Source organism: Falco cherrug, chromosome 4, assembly GCF_023634085.1.
Source record: "Falco cherrug isolate bFalChe1 chromosome 4, bFalChe1.pri, whole genome shotgun sequence".
Lineage (NCBI taxonomy): Eukaryota > Metazoa > Chordata > Aves > Falconiformes > Falconidae > Falco > Falco cherrug.
This window is the reverse complement of record NC_073700.1, coordinates 87,571,747-87,589,661: the sequence shown is the minus strand read 5'-3', so window position 1 is coordinate 87,589,661 and position 17,915 is coordinate 87,571,747. Positions and strand designations below refer to the sequence as shown.

Genomic DNA, 17,915 nt, shown 5'->3' with positions numbered 1-17,915 from the left:
AGCTTGCATAACTTAATGTGGAAATAGCAGCTGTGAAAATTACAGCAGTGAACAATTTTTCTTACTTAGCCCAAGAGAGTAATACTGTTTTTGACCATAGTTTTTTTATGAATCTCTTTGTGCTGTTAACATTTTGGTATAAATGAAGGAGACAGATTATAGCATTAATTCATAATTAACTTTCAAGTCAGTTTTTTTGAAGGCTGGCAATAGGTATGTGTTTTATTGATAGTTTATTTTCAAGTGCTTGATAATTGTAGTAAGAATCTACTGGAAACTGCTTATTCTGGAGGGGTTTAGGATAGGTTCATAGAGAACATTGTTGTTTTGCATTTAGGGTGCAGGAAGTAGAATAAAAGTAAATTTCAAAGAGTTTCTGAGTAATAAAGTTTAGTTTAACGTAGCTGAAAACTACTTAGCTGCTTGGTTAACAATCATTTTGTTGTATTGTGCTGTGTAAAATCCCATAACATAGAAGATCATTTGGGTTTTTTAATGAGGTGGGTTTGGAAAGTTAAGAACTCCACATCTAAGCTTTAATGCATTGATTTTTTGATACTTGAAAGGTGTTATCTTTTTTTGTTTTCTAGCAAGTATTGAATTTTTTTGCAGGCTTATGGAAAAATCTTGTTAATCCCTTCTGTTGGTAAAAATCTGCTTTTTGAATTGAACATGAAAGTTGTTCTAAATTCTACTGCCCAAGCAAAAATCTTTTTAGTTTGAGAAAAAACATAGAAGGGTGTGGTGGGGTTGGATGATGGTGGTTGTTGTTGTTGCTTTATTTTAAACAAAACCCCAGGTTTTGTAGATGCTTGAAGAAGTTCAATGATTATTTCAGCTAGGGTTTAATGTACAATTTTTTCATTAGTAGGATTGCATATGCTTAGACTGAGAGTTACGTATACTGTCTGTATCTGGTAACAGCTTACAGTTAAAGACCATGCCTGCCACTCCAGAGCAAACCAATGTATAAAACCAGTGCGTTTGTGGTATAATTGCCTGCACTAGTTTCTTCCTAATGTTGGCCTAAGTTCCTAACAAATCCTTCCTGCTTTATAGTTGTGCACAGGAAACCAGAGTTGTGCATGGGGTCATCAAACTGATCTGTGTTTCAGAAAACAAACAATCGCAAAAGTGAGCTTTTATTTGTTGTTGGTCAGTTTAATCCAGTTTACCATGCATCCCTTCGAGAAGAGTGGCTGTGGCTCAGTGGGCAGTATTGGGGTGAGAATAAAGAGTTGGGATGGGTGGGATGATTGTAAAATGTCGTTGCTGCTGAAGAAATTACTTACGTGAGCATCTTCGTTATGTAGTATTGCATCTAAATTCATAAGTTTATGGTATCTGAAGTGACAGTTCATGAAGCCAGCTCAAATGCATGTTTTGAACTTACCAGCACATCCAGTCCAGGGCACTTAGTGGAAGTTAATTTGTTCACAGGGCTGTGGGCATGCTAATGGTGAGGTAGAAGAGGTTGAGAAGCAGCATGATGCTGTTGATCGAACAGGGTTGTGCAGTTAAATGCATTCCTTTAGAGTTCAAGGTTTTAAGAAGCAAATGTGAAAGCATTCACATTTGGTTTTATGGGAGGTAAAAGTAGTACTTCACCCCTGCCTGCCCTGTCTGAATTATTTTACTCCTTCATTACTCTAGGCAACAAAAAGCACAATGACTTGTTTTATTGTTCAGCTTGCGTCAAGGTGCATATGTAGTTTCTGTGTTGGGTTTTATATTCTCCACCATTCTCCCTGCCCCGTGATTGAAACTGTTGCTTAAGAGTGCTTTTAAGTGCAGTATTATATCAGTGTATGCATATATTTTAAGTATGTGTATATATATAAAGTATATGCATAACCTTTTGAGTGTAGATTAATTCACAAAAAATGGCTGAGAAGTTATATTGTACACAGTATGTTTTAATTCATAAATATCTCCAAACAGAAATCCTGAGTAGCAGGAAGATAAGGTAATACTGTTACAGTTTAAAATATTGTGTAATATTAAGCACAGATATAATCTAATAGCATTCTCTTAAAGGGCAGACCTCTTCATTTGTTCTCCCATGCTTTCCAGCTTGAAAATCTTCATTAATTTTTTTTGCCTGAAATTTGGCACAGTAGCCAGAGGAGCTTAAATATAGTCTTTGACAGCAGTATGACTGCCTAATTTAGAGAATTATCTGTGTGCTTGTCTGTCACTGATGGATATTGCCAAAATGATGGAAGAAATAGGACGTTGTCTTTAAATAAGGCTATTTCTATGTTTGGTAGGCAAAACAGCAATTTGAGCTGAATTTTTCTACGCTTCTTTGTCTCTCGCTGTCAACTCTAGATGTATTGTACACACTTCGGCTGCTGAAAGTGTTGGCGGATTTAAGCTTATAGACATGAATTTTCTTTGAAACTTACTGTAAAGAATGTGGATCTTGTACATAATTTAATTATGAAACGTAAATATGTATGCTCTAGGACACTGCCATTTCTTTGTTGTTGAATTTCCAACTATGCAAGCATGAGTAGGAACTGAAAAAAAATAGCTATGTGTTTGTTTTTATTTTCTTGTAGTATTTTTCTAAAAATCAGTGGTTAGGTGGGTTCAGTATATATCATTCCTAATACCATAGTTCACACTTCCTATTGGTCAAAAAGAGGCATTAATTTTGTTATTTTTCTTGTATTTGATGGTGGTCTGTTTAGAATTACATTGATCCTCTCACTAGTGTGACTATGTAATGTCTAGTTCTGCCCATGCACTTAGGTATACAGTGCATAGGTATAGTCTGTAGCTTAGGGAATTAAGTAGCTGTAATATTACAAGTAATGGAAAAATATGGATGTTACAAGAGCTGTCAAGCAGAGTGTATCAACACTCAGCTGTATGTTTGGAATAAGCAACAAGGGGTTGCTTTGGTTCTGCAGTGCTGTGCTCTGGGAGGGTTGGCTGGGTTAAGTGCAACTTTGGACCCAAGGTATTAAACTTTTGCATTTCAGTGTGCCACATGCATCCTTGCTTGCTGTGGCATCAGGGTGATTGCTCGGTCTGGAATGAGAGTCCATCTGGCTGTGGCTGTACCACGTTGACACTAGAATTGCTTGGGCTGTCTCGCCACACTTTCCAGTGTCTCCTCTTCCACAGAGAGGGTGCAGGGAGTTATGGCAAGGTTTCCCTCCGTAGTGTGCTGCCAGGTATGATCTGGCAAGTTTAGCTCAGGTTCTACGTGGAAGTTATTGTGCACTTTGGGAGATGCACTGTGTCTAGAAGCAGCATACCTGCTTCAGAGTTAGGCTTGCTTGCTTGTATCTCTTCTGGAGATGAGATAATATGCCCACAAGTAACTGAGTTGACTGCTACTTAATTTCTTTCTCTGGAATAAAAGTTCTCTGGGCTGGGATCTTTAGCAGTTAGATGGTTTCTTTGGGCCCTTCCTATGAAGAGGGTGAAAAAATGGGAAAGAAAAAGACTTGAAAACAATAGAAACTGCTAGCAGGATTCAGAAGGGAAGATGGGGACAGAGAAGAGGGACACGGCCTAGGGGCTCTCAGAATCAGACTGTTGCACTAAGACAATCCAGTATCATGTTTTTATTTGTTAAATGGAAACTTTTTGACATTATGCTGTCTCTTAAGACAGGCTAAACCATTCTTAGATGGGATTTAGCTTGTGCCACTTGTGCTACTGTAGGGAATGCTCTGAAACTTCATATGAAAAGTTGACGAGTTCTGACAAATTGATCTTAACTAGCTTTTCTGCTGTGCAATCCTAGTTAGAAATCCCATGCAACATAATTTAATGAAAATGTACAGTTTTTTTTTTTTTAACAAGAATTGCTAAAAAATTCTTGTTTAGCAAAGTAAAATCTGTGTCGTTACAGCTCAAGTACTTATGAATGTGAACAGCAGAAATGCTGGAAGAAAGCGATTTGGGAAAGGTTTTTCTTCCACATAGGTACTAGCGCAAGTGGACCAACAGTAGGCTTGAGAAGACAGCATCTACAATCCTGAATTATGTTTCCCTGAAGTCTTTTAATCCTTCAAATTACTCTCCCTTTCAGGAATGGAGGTAATGTCCAGCACCCTTCTGTAAGAGTTCCATCTTTCTGTCTCATTTTTTTGCTCCCACAGCCCTGACCCAGCATGGGCTGTCCTTGTCTGTAAAACTTCTTATCCCAGTTTCTCAGGCTTAGTTTCTTAAATGTATAGTTTGGGGGCCAATCTTTGAATTGACATTAGAAATTGTCAGTAGCATTTGGCTATGGTCCTAATGTGAACATGATGTATCAACTGCACTGTGAGAATTAACTGTCTGCTATGAATATGCTCTTCTTTCCCTGCCCCCCTGCTTCTTCCTTCCCCCGCCCCCCCCCCCCCCCTCCTTCTTCTGAGATTAGGGACAGAAAAGTTACCTCTTACCCCATTACATGTATTAACAACACTGTAATTCAACTTTGGTGGTCTTCAGCTGCCCAGAAACATACAAATATGGTTCACTTAGTTTGAAAAACTGCTGCTCAAAATCAGAATTCATTAATAAAGTTTCAGGGGTTTTCAGAATTGATAGTTTACAAACATGCATCCAGGACACTTGGCTTTTTTTCTTAACTATAATTTTTCTATAACCTATACATGCATTTGCTTTCTTTCCCCTTAGGTGTTTTTTTTCTCTTAATATAGACTTGCCATTTATGAGGCTGTTTCTAATTTGTTTATACATACTTGACTTTATACACTCTGTGTATCCCACTGACTGGTGCACATTAACATTATTACTTTATCTGGAAGAACTTTTTCTTGCTATACCTTGACATAAGCAACAGTGCCTTTTTTCATTTTCTATGGTTTATTATTTGGTGTCTTGAACATTAAATTATTGTCTATGATGTGCCCTAGATAGCAACTTCAAACTAGTGCAAGAGAGTGTTCTTTTAAGTCCCATTTGTTTTCAGATGAATGACCTGATTATGTGTAAACTATGCTGCTTTAAAAGGGGGTATTTATCTTCTTGTGAAGTATTTTTTTTTTTTTAACCAATTTAATATAACGGGTAACAATGGTGTTCATTACTGAAAAATCGAATAGATTGGATTTGCTTATTTGATGGGGGTGTATTTCTCTCAGGTCTTAAATCCTTGTTTGTGGGGTCTTCCAGGGGCTGTATGAAAGAAAGATGAGATTTCTGTTGGGTTTTGTTTGTTTATTGTTTTTGGTTTTGATCTAATCATATATGATTTCCATATAGATCTGCTTTTGATGAGTAGGGCTTATCTGGCAATTTAATTTTAGTTAAGAAAGCTTTTTTTTAAGCTTGAGTCATTTGTAATTCTCCAGGAAACTAGAATAAAAAGGGTTGTGGTTGGTGCAGCATTAAAGTGAGGAAACATAATCTGGGTTTTGTTTTTATGGGATATGTTACTTCAGTGGTGTGAGCTGAGCCTTCATTTATCTTTTGAATTCATTGGTGCTTTTCCGATACCTTTTGACTGAATCATAACCAAAGTGATTTTGATGTTCTGCATTACTTACAAATTGAGATTTTCTCTTTCTGTTATTTAATGATACTTATTCTATGTCTAATTTATTTCCAGTTAGTGGGATGTTCTTCTGGTTTTTTGCTTTGCTTAGTTTAGCATATAATATAATGCATTTTCTGTAGTTCGTAATGCTTTTAAGCTGTTCTCTAAGCAGTGTCCTAGTGCACTATGAATCACTGTCTTTACCATCTTCAAACATGAATGGTCCAGGATTTTTTTTGTGGCTTTATTTTTTTTTTTTTTTTTATATCTTTCTCTTGTAACCACTGGTGTTGTGGCAAATGAGATGCAGGTGGATTCTGCTTGCTGCCCTGAGGCCTGTAAAGAGGGCAACTGTGTTTGAGCTTTGCTCTAGATTTACCTGTCCCTGCTGGTTCTCTGTCATCCCCCTCTGTCTAGTCAGGTGCTTTGGGCATTATGTGGAACTTTGCCTTTTTTCCTCAGAGAATATTTCCCATAATTTGGATTGGCAATTCCACCATTTGTTTGTTGATTCATTGTCATTCTAAATCTAAAAACCTGGCAATTTTTCTTACAAAATACAATATAATGTCTTGCATAAAAATGGGTGTCAGGCTTTTATAGACTATAACTTTTGTTCAATGTAAATGTGTGGTGTAAATGAAGGCATACTACTGAGAATAAACAGGTTCTGTATTGATTCCCCCCTCAATCATCGTAAAGTCTGATAGAACTCAAGTCTGACCTGTACAAAACCGCTGAAAATAGAGCTGTATGTACAGCAGCGAGGAGCTCTTGATAATTTGGATAAAGCTGTACTCACAACTGTCAGGGGAGCTGTGGTGCGGAGCAGGGGCTGGCACTGGACATTCAACTCCAGCCTGAAGAGGACACCTCTGTTCACATTTACCTACCTTGAGAATTAGAAAGGCTGAAATTATTTCTGCTCAAATTGATTATGCTTGTTTGAAAATGTATTAACCTTGGGTAACTGGACATTTCAGCCATTCAGTCCATGATGGCTATTGTGACTGCTATTGCTATTCAGGGAAATACTGTAGGTTGTTACAGAGCAACTCTTGAGAGGAAGCCAGTCTTCAGTGTAGTGGTTTTGTTTCAGGATGCTGTCAAAATAGTCATTGCCAGCATAGTCACAGCATACGGTCCTTGATTTTGAAAAACGCTGAGCAGATTGGCATATTCTAGCAACACATTTGGATTGTAATGTAAAAATACAACTTGATTGCCAGCAGTCCTGTAGCATAAAAATGAAGCACTTGGTACTAGGATGGTGATCAGTAAAAGTGGAATCAGCATCCTATTTGCAGTCAGCTGGACAGTTTAGGTTTTTGTAGAATACTTGAGAAAAAAGCAAGGCCTCTTACTCTGTTTCAAAACTCTTAATGTCTGAATTTTCTAGAACTTTTTGACATTTGAGTGGCTGGGTAGGAGGACTGTACTTGGGTACCTCTTAGCACTTGCAATCAACTCCAGAAGCCTATTTTAGGAGTTGGTATCTTACTGAAGAGGACCACTCCTGCAAGGAGGCAAAGGTTTGTCTGCCATGAACACAGCTGCCCAGAAGTTTATTTACATGACTGCTTGCAAGGATTCCAGTGTGTAGCATTGCAGTGGGAATCTTGATCTGTTCCGCTTCACCCCTTTAAATCCATTAGGTACCTTCCTGTGTAGAGGCGTTAGAAGTGCTTAAAGCAAATGTGAAGGGTCCTGCTGATTTGTGATTAAAATTACTGTTTTCTGGTGTCTATTTTAATTGTTTTTGTTGTTGGATTGGGATGGTATTGCAAGTGTCTGATTGAAAGGAATGAAAGGAGTTGGATATGAAAGGTATTAAAGGAATGTTTCTATCCTACTTTGACTTCCTCTGTAAGCAACAGTGTCAGATCTGGTAATGTTAACATGATGTTTCTTGTAGGATAATCATGGGTCAAACCGGAAAAAAATCTGAGAAGGGACCAATTTGTTGGCGAAAACGTGTGAAATCAGAATATATGAGACTGAGGCAGCTCAAGAGGTTCCGACGTGCAGATGAAGTAAAGGTATGTTATCTTTCAGTTCTATTGCTTAAAAAATGATACAAAAATTTATTTTCTTCTGAAGTAGGAGTTGTCCTGCAGTTAACACCTGCAGTAACAATTTAAGTAATGAACTTGTCAACATACTGAAAACTTGTCTTAACTCTGTGATCTGATGAACAGGTATGATATATTCTATGTGATTGAATCAGGTATGCTAAGTATCAGAAGAGACTGTGGAGAGCAAGTACAGCAATTTCTTTAGCCACATACTCTTTATAATTCCAAGTAGAATTTAATTCCATGCTAAATCTCTGAGCCTCTAAACACGAGGACATGGTTTGAGTCAAAGAAAGGGACAATGAATTACATTGACCCTCTCTGACATCTAAACAAAATTTGCATTGTTGAGTTTTGAGCACTTTTCTTTTAATCCTATCGTGCTTTGTTTGGTTTTTTTGGTTTTTTGGCTTTTTTTTTTAGTAAATGTTGTAATGCCTTATGATGCTAGCAGGTGAATTTAGAGTCTTTGATTTATTTGTAATGTTTACAATTGTGATTAATTTTTAGAGTATGTTTAATTCTAATCGTCAGAAGATACTGGAAAGAACTGAAATCTTAAATCAAGAGTGGAAACAACGTAGGATACAGCCTGTTCACATCATGACTTCTGTGAGCTCATTGCGCGGGACCAGGGAGGTTGGTTAACATGTGTTGTGGTAATTTCGCTTACAAGGTTGTTAGCACGTTTTTGTTTTATTACTGGAAAGTTGACTGTTTTTTTTTTGTTTTGTTTTTGGTTTTTTTTGCAGCATGCTATGACTTGGCAGATAAATATTTTTCATACAAATCTTTTAAAGAATTTATTATTTACTTCAATCATCTGGCTTCTGGAAAGCAATAAATATGTAGCAGGCTACCTAGCTTTGAATGACACACAAAAGTGAAACTTCTTTTTTTCTGATATCGGATCATACCTCAGCATCCTTTAATCAAACTGGTTTGACTCGCTCATATTGGGAGTTTAATCTTGTACCTATTTAAGTTGACACCTGGTGGTACTTTGGCTCTTACTGAGTTAAAGCACATGAAAGCTATGAACATACCCACTTGATGAAGTCTTTTAGATTAATTGAAGTCATTGAACCACAGAGGTGTGCTAAAAGGACTTAAAGTTGAGTTGATGCAAGCTTGTGTTGCACAAGCTGGCTGGATGCTAAATTTGAAGAAAACACTTCCATGTTTGTGATGCAATTTGAGCGCCTAAACTGGCTTTCACGTTGGTAGCTCAGTGCTTTAAACCTACTTCAACTTTCTGTATTCAGCTTAAGTTAATTTATCTTCTTTCTCAGTTGCTTTTTAGACACTTCTCCAAACTAAGCCAGTTTGAACATGTTCCACATGTAATAATCTGAAAAGCTAGCTGTTTTCAGTAGGATGAGAATGAAAAGACTTTACTGTCAATAGGTTAAAAAAAAAGAAAACAAAACACTTTATCTTCAAGGAAATTTGTCAGATTTTCCTTTTCCTAAAATTTCAGTTGGAAACTGTGTGTGTGTGTGTCACAGAGGTCCATTTGTGTGCATGCATGGTCAGATGCAAACAAGCAAGGACCTTTGCCTGAGTGTTTTGTTTTAAACATGATTGAATATGCAATTACTGATGTACAGTTCTATACCTATTATATGGCATTGTAGGATTGGAACATCTGATAATAATTGACACAGGTACACATCCAATTTTCACCTTTTTTTTGTTAGTAAAAGATCGTTCCTCACTGTTCTTCTTTCTTGTTGCTGCTTTTTTTTTTTAGCTCGATTCACTATTCTTTTATGTTAATTTCCTGCCTGAATTGATTTCCTGCCTGAATAGATAGAGCACACTAATTACTGCATTCAAATCCAGTCTCTGTCTCGTGAATCAGAAATCTTAATGCTTGATTTAAGATTGCCGTAATTTATAATGAGAGAAGTGAGACACAGAAATGGTGGGGTTTTTAAAAGATTACTTTAAAAATCTTTTTTTTTTGTTGTTTTTTTTTTTTTTTTAATATGCTGAATTTTTTTAGAGTTGCATAGGACACTGGCTAGAAGTTTAGTGACCTGATGGAAAGGTTTTGTGAGAGCCTTCATGTGTTTGAAGACTGCAGGGCATCGCTGGTGATACAGGTTTTCTCTAATGGCTAGTCCAGTCATCATCAACCAGAGACCATAACGTGTCCTGTGTTGGCCTAATAAGCATCAAGCTGAGTTCCGTACCAAAACAATTGGGCAACGTAACTGAGACTTCGTACCAAACACTTCCAGTCGTTTTGACATAGCTCGTTTATCAGCCTGAGACTTCTAGTTCCAAAGATAAAAGTAATTATTTTTTTAATTTTGTATTTTTTTAAAAAGACATGGAAAATGTGCTGGATGGCTGCTAACTGGAAAACTAAGTGTTAACCTGAAATGTGAATAAAGGACTGGCATAGGACAGTCTTGTCAATATCTTGAGTATTGATATACACAGCAGAAATCTAACTTCATTTGCTGCAGATTAAAAAGAAAATAAATAAATCTGGCTTGTGTCATTCTACCGGGGTACTGTCTCTGTATACTGTTTGTTACATTACTTTGTGTATTTCTTTAGAAATGTGAAGCTCTGTTCATCTTTCCCTTCTGGAAAGGAGAAAGATCTTTTGTCTCCACTTCCTTTTTTCCTTTCAGGTAGCTATGATAGCTGTTCTAAACTTTGTTTTACCTACCTCCAAATCCTCTTTATTGTACTTTCCCTAGCTTTGTATGTTCCTGTCTTGCTTTTGTTTGTAACTTTTTTCAGAGTTCTTCGTACTGCTGTCCAAGTATTTGAGAAAAGTTGATCTGTGTCTGTTAACCGTTCAATAGATGCAAGAATAATCTAGAAGTTGTCTGTATTTCTGTGGCATGTTTATCTTTTGGAGGCTACATAAAACTCTGAATCTCAAAAAAACCCAAAAAGGAAGCCCTGTAGCTGAAAAAAGTCATTGACATGTCCAGAGTTGCATATTTAGGGTTAATTTTCATTTTTCAGTTTTGAGTGGTGAACATAATCAAAGGCTGGAGGATAGGATAAACAGACAATTATGGAGAAACGGCGCTGGAATTAGCAAGACATATGGAGTGTTTATTTCCATAAGATGTCTTGCTGGCATTAAAGTAAAATTTATTATTATTTTTAAACATAAGTAATATGATTTCTGCAGTGTATTGATCTGAAGCCAGGGGAATTCAGTAGCCTTTCTGATGGCTTGAGTAAATACCCTTAACATCAATGTACAGGCAACTGTTTTGCGATACCAAACATATTTTCTTTTGTATATTGTATAGTCTTGAGTAAAATACTATCACAGCCACTTACTATGTGGAAAAAGAACTATCACCATCTATTTAGTAAAGGTATTGACATAGAAATAATTCTTGTGTCTTTTTTTTCCTGCTAAACCTCTTCTTACTATTACGCCATAAAAATCTAATGCATTTTTCAAAGGCTGATAAGGCTAATTTTGACAAACACTTTGAATTTTTTGCATTGTAGAGTGTCCTGTGATTTATTTTTTTTTTTTTTTTTTTTTCCTGGTGTTGCTGTGTAAGTGTAACTTCAACCTCTTATTTCAGTGCTCCGTTACCAGTGACATAGATTTTCCAAAACAAGTCATCCCACTGAAGACTCTCAATGCCGTTGCTTCTGTGCCTATAATGTATTCTTGGTCTCCCCTTCAACAGAATTTTATGGTAAGTTTAGAAAAGTGCTGGGAGGAGAAATGTATGGAGAAAAGGGAGGGGGTAATTTTAGAAATAAACCAACAAAAAACTGTTGCCCGTTAACGTTCCCTGTCTTTTTGGTGTTGGTAATAAGGCACTAATGATTAGAAATAGGCTCCCCTGAAAAAAATTTTTTTTGGGGAAAAAAAAAAAGTAACTTTGATTGCAAACTAAACCTTTGTCCTCGTTAACCTGAGTATCTCTAAAACCTTGCTGTAAAGTGACCCCAAGGTTATTTAATTCAGATGACCAATTGACCAGCATACCTGTAGCATATAGTAATCCTTATGTAATAGAGGACTTAATCCTGAAATAGTCTCCCCGCATAATGGTCCTTCTTGTATAGTAACTGATTATAGCCTTTTCTAATTAGCTTCACTGTATGTAGAAGCCATAATGTTAGATTTCTGATGTAGGTATTTGACTGACTTGAAAAGCTTAGCTTATTACAAATCTTTGTCACATCATTTTGTATATGATCATCTTTGCTCACTGGTTATTATGATAATAATCATAGCAGAGTGATTTAAGTAACCAGTTTTATCAGTGTAGGTACAGAGTTCTTCCACACGCTTTTGTATGTGCTTTCAATTCATCAGTGGTTGGGTATTTCGCGCTGCTGCAGAATCCTGCAGAATCAGCAGGAAAGTTTATTTTCTTAACAACGGAAACCACAATTCTTCTGTGGTATTGGAATATATATCTGAGTATCAAGGTCTGCAGATTCTACTGATAAAATGTGGGAGTATTAATGCATTTAGTCTACATGCAGACAAAAAAAAAATCAACAGCGGAGTTCAGATTAAATTATAAGGCATGTTTCTGTGCTTGCTCTTTAGAGAACTTTAGATTTAGAGTCTTTATGTTGTTTTTTCTTATCTCTGGCAAAGCAATGCAGGGGTGATTTCCATTGCACGTTACTGTGGAAGAGAACCAAGGACGGGAGAATGAACTTGGCAAAGGCAGGCTTCCCAAAGCTAGGTAGCTTACTGTGTTTCAATAGTAGAAGCCTTTTGGAAACACCCTGCTAACCTTCGTGCTAGGAGCTAGTGTCGCTATGTTGAGCCAGTCACTGCTAGAGAAAAAAATTGTTGAACACAGATGAGGGTTTTATTTTATTAATGTAGTTAATGGTAAATGTGCTAAAGCAGTGAAGCTAGTTAGCTAACTGTGATAGCTAGGCATTTGTAGATTGTGAAAATAGCAATGCAGAAATGGTCAACTGAAAATGCAATTTTAAATTGTTTGATTGTAACTGTTGCTATCAGGTAGAGGATGAAACTGTTCTACATAACATTCCATACATGGGAGATGAAGTGCTTGACCAGGATGGTACCTTTATTGAAGAACTGATCAAGAACTATGATGGGAAAGTGCATGGAGACAGAGGTGAGCCCAAAGACGCAGGTATACTAATCACTTCTTTCTACATAAATAATTGTTGTCAGTGTTGCTTGTTAAGGCCTGATGCTTGATTGTTACAGTATTATCCCTAGAATCCATGCCTTGTGTAAACATTGGGGTATAACAGACTTCCTTATCTAAGTATATTGATTTGCATTTTCATAACGCTGCAAAGTATTAAGGTAATAGTATGGAGAAATTAAACACATTGACTTTTTCCCTGGTCTATAGAGTGATTCATCATAATGCCTAGTTGCAATGTGGAGAAGTCTTCAAATTTATGTTTGGAGCTTTGGAATATAATGTCCCTACCTGTCCTGCCTAGCAGAAAGTGGCAGAATTATGCAAAACTCTGGTAATGACAACACTTGTGGATGCAATTCGATAGAATAACCTCTTGTGGTTTTGGATTTTTTTTCCTTTAAGGAAGTTATTAGCTATTTAGAAACCTCTTTTCTATAAGTCAGCATATAGAGCAAAGTTGTATCCCTCTGTTGGTACGCTATGTATATTGTTTGGTGTAGTTTACCTCTTACTTTGTGTGGGGACTAGATGCGATGTCATCTATCTCTTAGTTTGCAAAAGTCTCAGTGAAGTAGCAACCTTTCACTTGCTCTACGTATCCACTCAGAACTGGCTTATACAAGCCTGAACTTTACAGTTGTGAAGGTTTCTCTGACTACACTGCTTTCCCCTTCACAGAAACATTATCCACCCACCTGCCTTTGCCCAAATGGGGAATTATTTCTTAAAATTGCTTATATTCCTGTTAATGCTGGAGTGACTGAGAGAGAGAACTACATCTTTTGAGTACATTGTATGCCACTCATGGAGGTTAAGCTTGCGACTCAGTAATAAATGCTACTCAATCCTACCTCAGTCGTGTTAAAGGCACCAGCTATCCTAAGGACATTATATTTCATGAGGAACATGAAATGTTACATGGGGTTTTGCCTTTGGATATTTGTACAGATTTACAGATTGCTGACATCCCTGTCGGAGAACGCGTTATGTCAAAATAGTGACGTTACTAGTAAATGAAATATTGATTTCATTTATTATTAAATCAGTCTAGATTTAAAATTAATCTTGTTTCGTAGTCTTGAGGTTCAAGTTTATGACGACAATTACTGTTATAGTTCCTTCAAAACTATATGTCAAAAGCAGAAAGATTTATTTTTATTTTTTTTTTAGTCTCCCAGTAACTAGTATTCTTGTGTGACTGTAATTAAATGTAAGTGCTGTGGGAATCTGAAATCCAGAGGCATTCCCATGCAGGAGTCAGGATTGTCAGCTAGCTCTGTAATTGCACTTTTGGAAGAGAAATTCAGTACTAACTTGTGTATGTTAAGCTGTGTTTAAAACATCCAAGTGAAGTACCATGCCTTGTCTACTTAGGAATAAAACTATTAGTTTCCTTCAAGTTATTGTTTGACATCCAATCCCAGGCTAGGTTCAAAAGGATGGTGATTGGCACTACAGTCCTCACTCAGTTCACAGTTATTTTTTGAAAAACAGCAGCAGTCTCTGTCAACGCTAACTACGATGTTCCTCTCTGCAGAAATGCCGTATTGTCTGCGCTGCCCTCTGAATTTTACAGCAGAATCTAAGCTAATAAGCAGATATATGCAGCATTGTATCCTTCAGTTTTCTCTTGATTTTTTAAAATATAACTGTTTTCTTTTTTATCAGCTTGCCAGTGGGGTCTGTAGTGGGGAAGTGGATGCTATGGAACTACCAACCAAAAAAATCTCTCTGGAGATTCCCTAGCTATCCAAGGATAGCTTCATAGACTGTTTGCATGCATTTCCAGGCTGGCTTAACTCAACCGTGTTGGAATTGGGATTCTGGCATAAAATCTCTTAAATCGTCTAGCTAGTAAGTAATTTTATCTTCCAAGGAAGAGAGATTTATTTATGTCTGCTGGTATGAAGCACAGTGAGTCAGGAAAAGAAAAGTTTCAACAAGTTCCCCTGTTGTCAGTCTAAGAAATAAATACTGAGTATTTTTAACTCTTCTCAGTTCATGACTTGAAACTAAGACATGAAAAATACAGGACTGTTATTCATAAACTACAGCATTGGCCATAATTCAGGTATAGGGAGGATTAAGAATACTTCATATACACCTTGTGCTTTTATGTTCACTCCCAATTTTGCTGAATTTCAGAATGTGGATTTATCAATGATGAAATATTTGTTGAGCTGGTCAATGCACTTGGTCAATATAGTGATGATGAAGATGATGATGATGGAGATGACAATCCTGATGAAAGAGATGACAAGCAAAAAGATCGGGAAGGTAACAGGATGGGTATGTCTGTCTGCAGACTTTAGAAATTAAAACAATACCCCTTTTCCTTAATGACTCGATAAATTTGTTCAAACCCTTCTACTAGACAGTTTTCAGGTCTAAAGTAGCATAATTTTCTTCATCATTTCCTTTTCCATTTAGTTCAGGAGTTGTACAGATAATACTATGAAAGGCACTTCTGCCGGTTTTTGTTTATCTGCATACTGAGACAGTGAAATGCTCCAAAAATCAGTCAAGATCTGTCTAATAAATGCTTTGGTACTCAGAAAATGAAATACCATTCTAAAGTAGGCGGTTCTGAATTGCCATCTCCATCTGCTGGTGAAATAATGGTTTCTCCAAATTTTACTAGTGGAGTTCTCTCAGCAGGAAAGATCACTTAATGCAGTTTAAGTTGTCTGTAACTTAGAAATAAAAACCTTTGCTTCTTTTTTTTATTAGGATTTTGGCGAAGTCCCCCTTTCTCTGAACACCTCCTTGAAGTAGCGAAGGAGCAGAAATATAATTTTTTTTGCTTTCCAAATTTTTTGCTTCTTTGACAGAGAAAGAAAGCCACCCACCTCGAAGATTTCCTTCTGACAAGATATTTGAAGCCATTTCCTCAATGTTTCCAGACAAGGGTACAGCCGAAGAATTGAAAGAGAAGTAAGAAGTATTCCTTAAGATATATTGCTGTGTTGCTTTATGAAACAAAGATTCCTTCGCTTCATTAAATACTTTTTGATTAGGAATGGTCCCCTTTGCATCTAGGTTCTGTGGCAATTGTGTAACTTCTGCAAGTGCTACTTGAAGGAAATTGGCTGTTCCCACAGAGTCAAACAATACAGAGGTGTTTATTAGCCTTCCTTTCAAACTACTGAAAATACTGGGGGCTTGTATGTGTTTAATAATCCACATTGGGTTTTTGAGGTGGTAAAATAACAGCTTCTGTTAGAAAAAAAAATAAAAGTCTCCTTATTGGAGTTAGCGAGTAATAGTGAGTAATGTATATGAGGAGATGACGGCCCAGAAAGTAAATGCATTCTTTCCTAGCCAATTTCACATTTGTATCAATGAGTATGGCACTAATAACTTGTTGCATCATTGACAGATTAACATTTCTAGCTGGCACGTATTTCTTAATATATTTTTTTAACTTGTCACTGAAAATGCAGAGCGGTACTGGAATCAGAAATTACTTTTTTAAAATATACTGAGTAAATAACTTCTATTTCTTTCTTTTAAGATACAAAGAACTCACTGAGCAGCAGCTTCCTGGAGCTCTTCCTCCTGAATGCACACCAAACATAGATGGACCAAATGCTAAATCTGTTCAGAGGGAGCAAAGCCTGCACTCTTTTCACACACTCTTCTGTAGACGCTGTTTTAAGTATGATTGCTTCTTACATCGTAAGTACAGTTATAGTGTGCTTGTATATCTTCTATTTTTTGCAAGTCAGGAAACCTAAAAGTACCATGAGATGCAATACAGGAGGAAGGAGAGAGAAGAAAAATGAAAGCAAGAATATCGCTAAAGTTTACTAGAACAACCTGTCCATACTGACATCATTTTGCAGTGAAAACTACACCTCAGAAACCTGAATGCACCTGTTTGGGGTAGTTTGTTATCCTTTTTGCATTTAGGAATTCATATAGAATTCCTGGCTTGGACCAACCTATAATGTTACTTCTCTTTTTATAGTCTTCAAGAAAACTATGTTGTTTTCTACTGCTGTTTTTGTGTTACACTTTCTCAGTTTGTGCATGGAGAATGGAATATTTTTCTCCATAAAAATACACAGTTATTCATCAGACTGGCTTAATTTTCCGGCAGGGAGAATGAATATCCAACTCTTATTCTCTCAGGTTACTTTCTAGCCACTTCACATGCACCTGGTGATTTGAAGAAGAATTGTTTCTGACAGTTGAGTTTTAGAAATTGCGGTATGCTTTCCAGTGAATTGTTTTCATGTTGCCCCATTCTTTTGGGGGCAGGATTTAACAAGAGCATTGGCAATGAAGCTCGTTTCCATTTGCAAGGTCTGAAGAGTAAGAGAGACTCTGAAGTGCTACTTGAGACAGTTTTCTCTGACAACTGAGCCAAATGTAAAGGGAACCTAACAGTCAAATGTGAAATGGTTTTGACTTGCAGTTAATACTATGATGCCTTCTATTTCAAATTAATTCTCTTTTGACTTAACTGTTTATTTGCATGTCCCACTGTGAGTGTGCATGCATGTTTGTTGGGAAACCTTTGCGCTTTGTCAGCAGCTCCTCATCCAGCACACATGCAGTCTGCCTGTATTTGTACTTCACACTGAAGGTTTTACACAGTGCTGCTGCTTTGTAGTATCCCTTAGTTGCCTTTCAGTTTCAGGAGGAACTGGGGTTGTTCTCAGATGGTGGGGAGAGGGTAAGCTTTTCCTGTTCCTAGTTTCTTCAGTATTTGTGGCTTTTGGAGTTAGGTCTGTTGGTTTCACTTTCTTGCATTCTGTTGGCAGGTCTTGCCTGAAAATACAAAGAAAGAAGCTCTTGCTTCTGAATAATGTTTAAGAACAGTAAGTTTCTGCAGCTTGCTGCCTTGTCCAGCCAGCTTCAACATGGTGTGTTCTGTGAAGCTGTAGGTTTTGTTTAGGATTATCTTAGTCGCTTAGATGACTCATTCCAAGAAGCATTGAGTGCAGCCTTAGTCTGTAGGACAGGGAAGCAAAGCTGTATGCTACCTCTTGGCAAATGCATTCATCTGGCAGTGGTTTAATGAGTTCTTGACACTCTGAATAGTCTATCAAGGAGATTGAGTGTCAGTCTGGTTTTACTTCTTCAAAAGGATTTTGGTTTTTAAGTCAACAAGAAAGCATTGTCCAGACATAGTGAGAACAAACTTTTTCTTGTAGCACCCCAGAAGGCTTTAGG

General features: G+C 37.0%; 1 protein-coding gene across 12 annotated transcripts in view; it reads left to right on the top strand.

The window, feature by feature from the left end:
• Positions 1-17,915, top strand: part of EZH2 (enhancer of zeste 2 polycomb repressive complex 2 subunit) — a 52,267-nt gene that overhangs the window by 14,371 nt on the left and 19,981 nt on the right. For 6 of the 12 annotated variants that reach the window (XM_055710236.1, XM_055710233.1, XM_027816152.2 and 3 more), the window contains 7 exons: positions 7,425-7,548; positions 8,095-8,223; positions 11,160-11,276; positions 12,575-12,713; positions 14,880-15,023; positions 15,566-15,668; positions 16,249-16,412. In XM_055710236.1, coding sequence (XP_055566211.1) covers positions 7,432-7,548; positions 8,095-8,223; positions 11,160-11,276; positions 12,575-12,713; positions 14,880-15,023; positions 15,566-15,668; positions 16,249-16,412 — 913 coding nt within the window. In that variant the 5' untranslated portion in view covers positions 7,425-7,431. The remainder of the gene's footprint in view (positions 1-7,424; positions 7,549-8,094; positions 8,224-11,159; positions 11,277-12,574; positions 12,714-14,879; positions 15,024-15,565; positions 15,669-16,248; positions 16,413-17,915) is intronic. The other 6 variants (XM_055710237.1, XM_027816181.2, XM_027816175.2 and 3 more) reach the window with 6 other exon arrangements.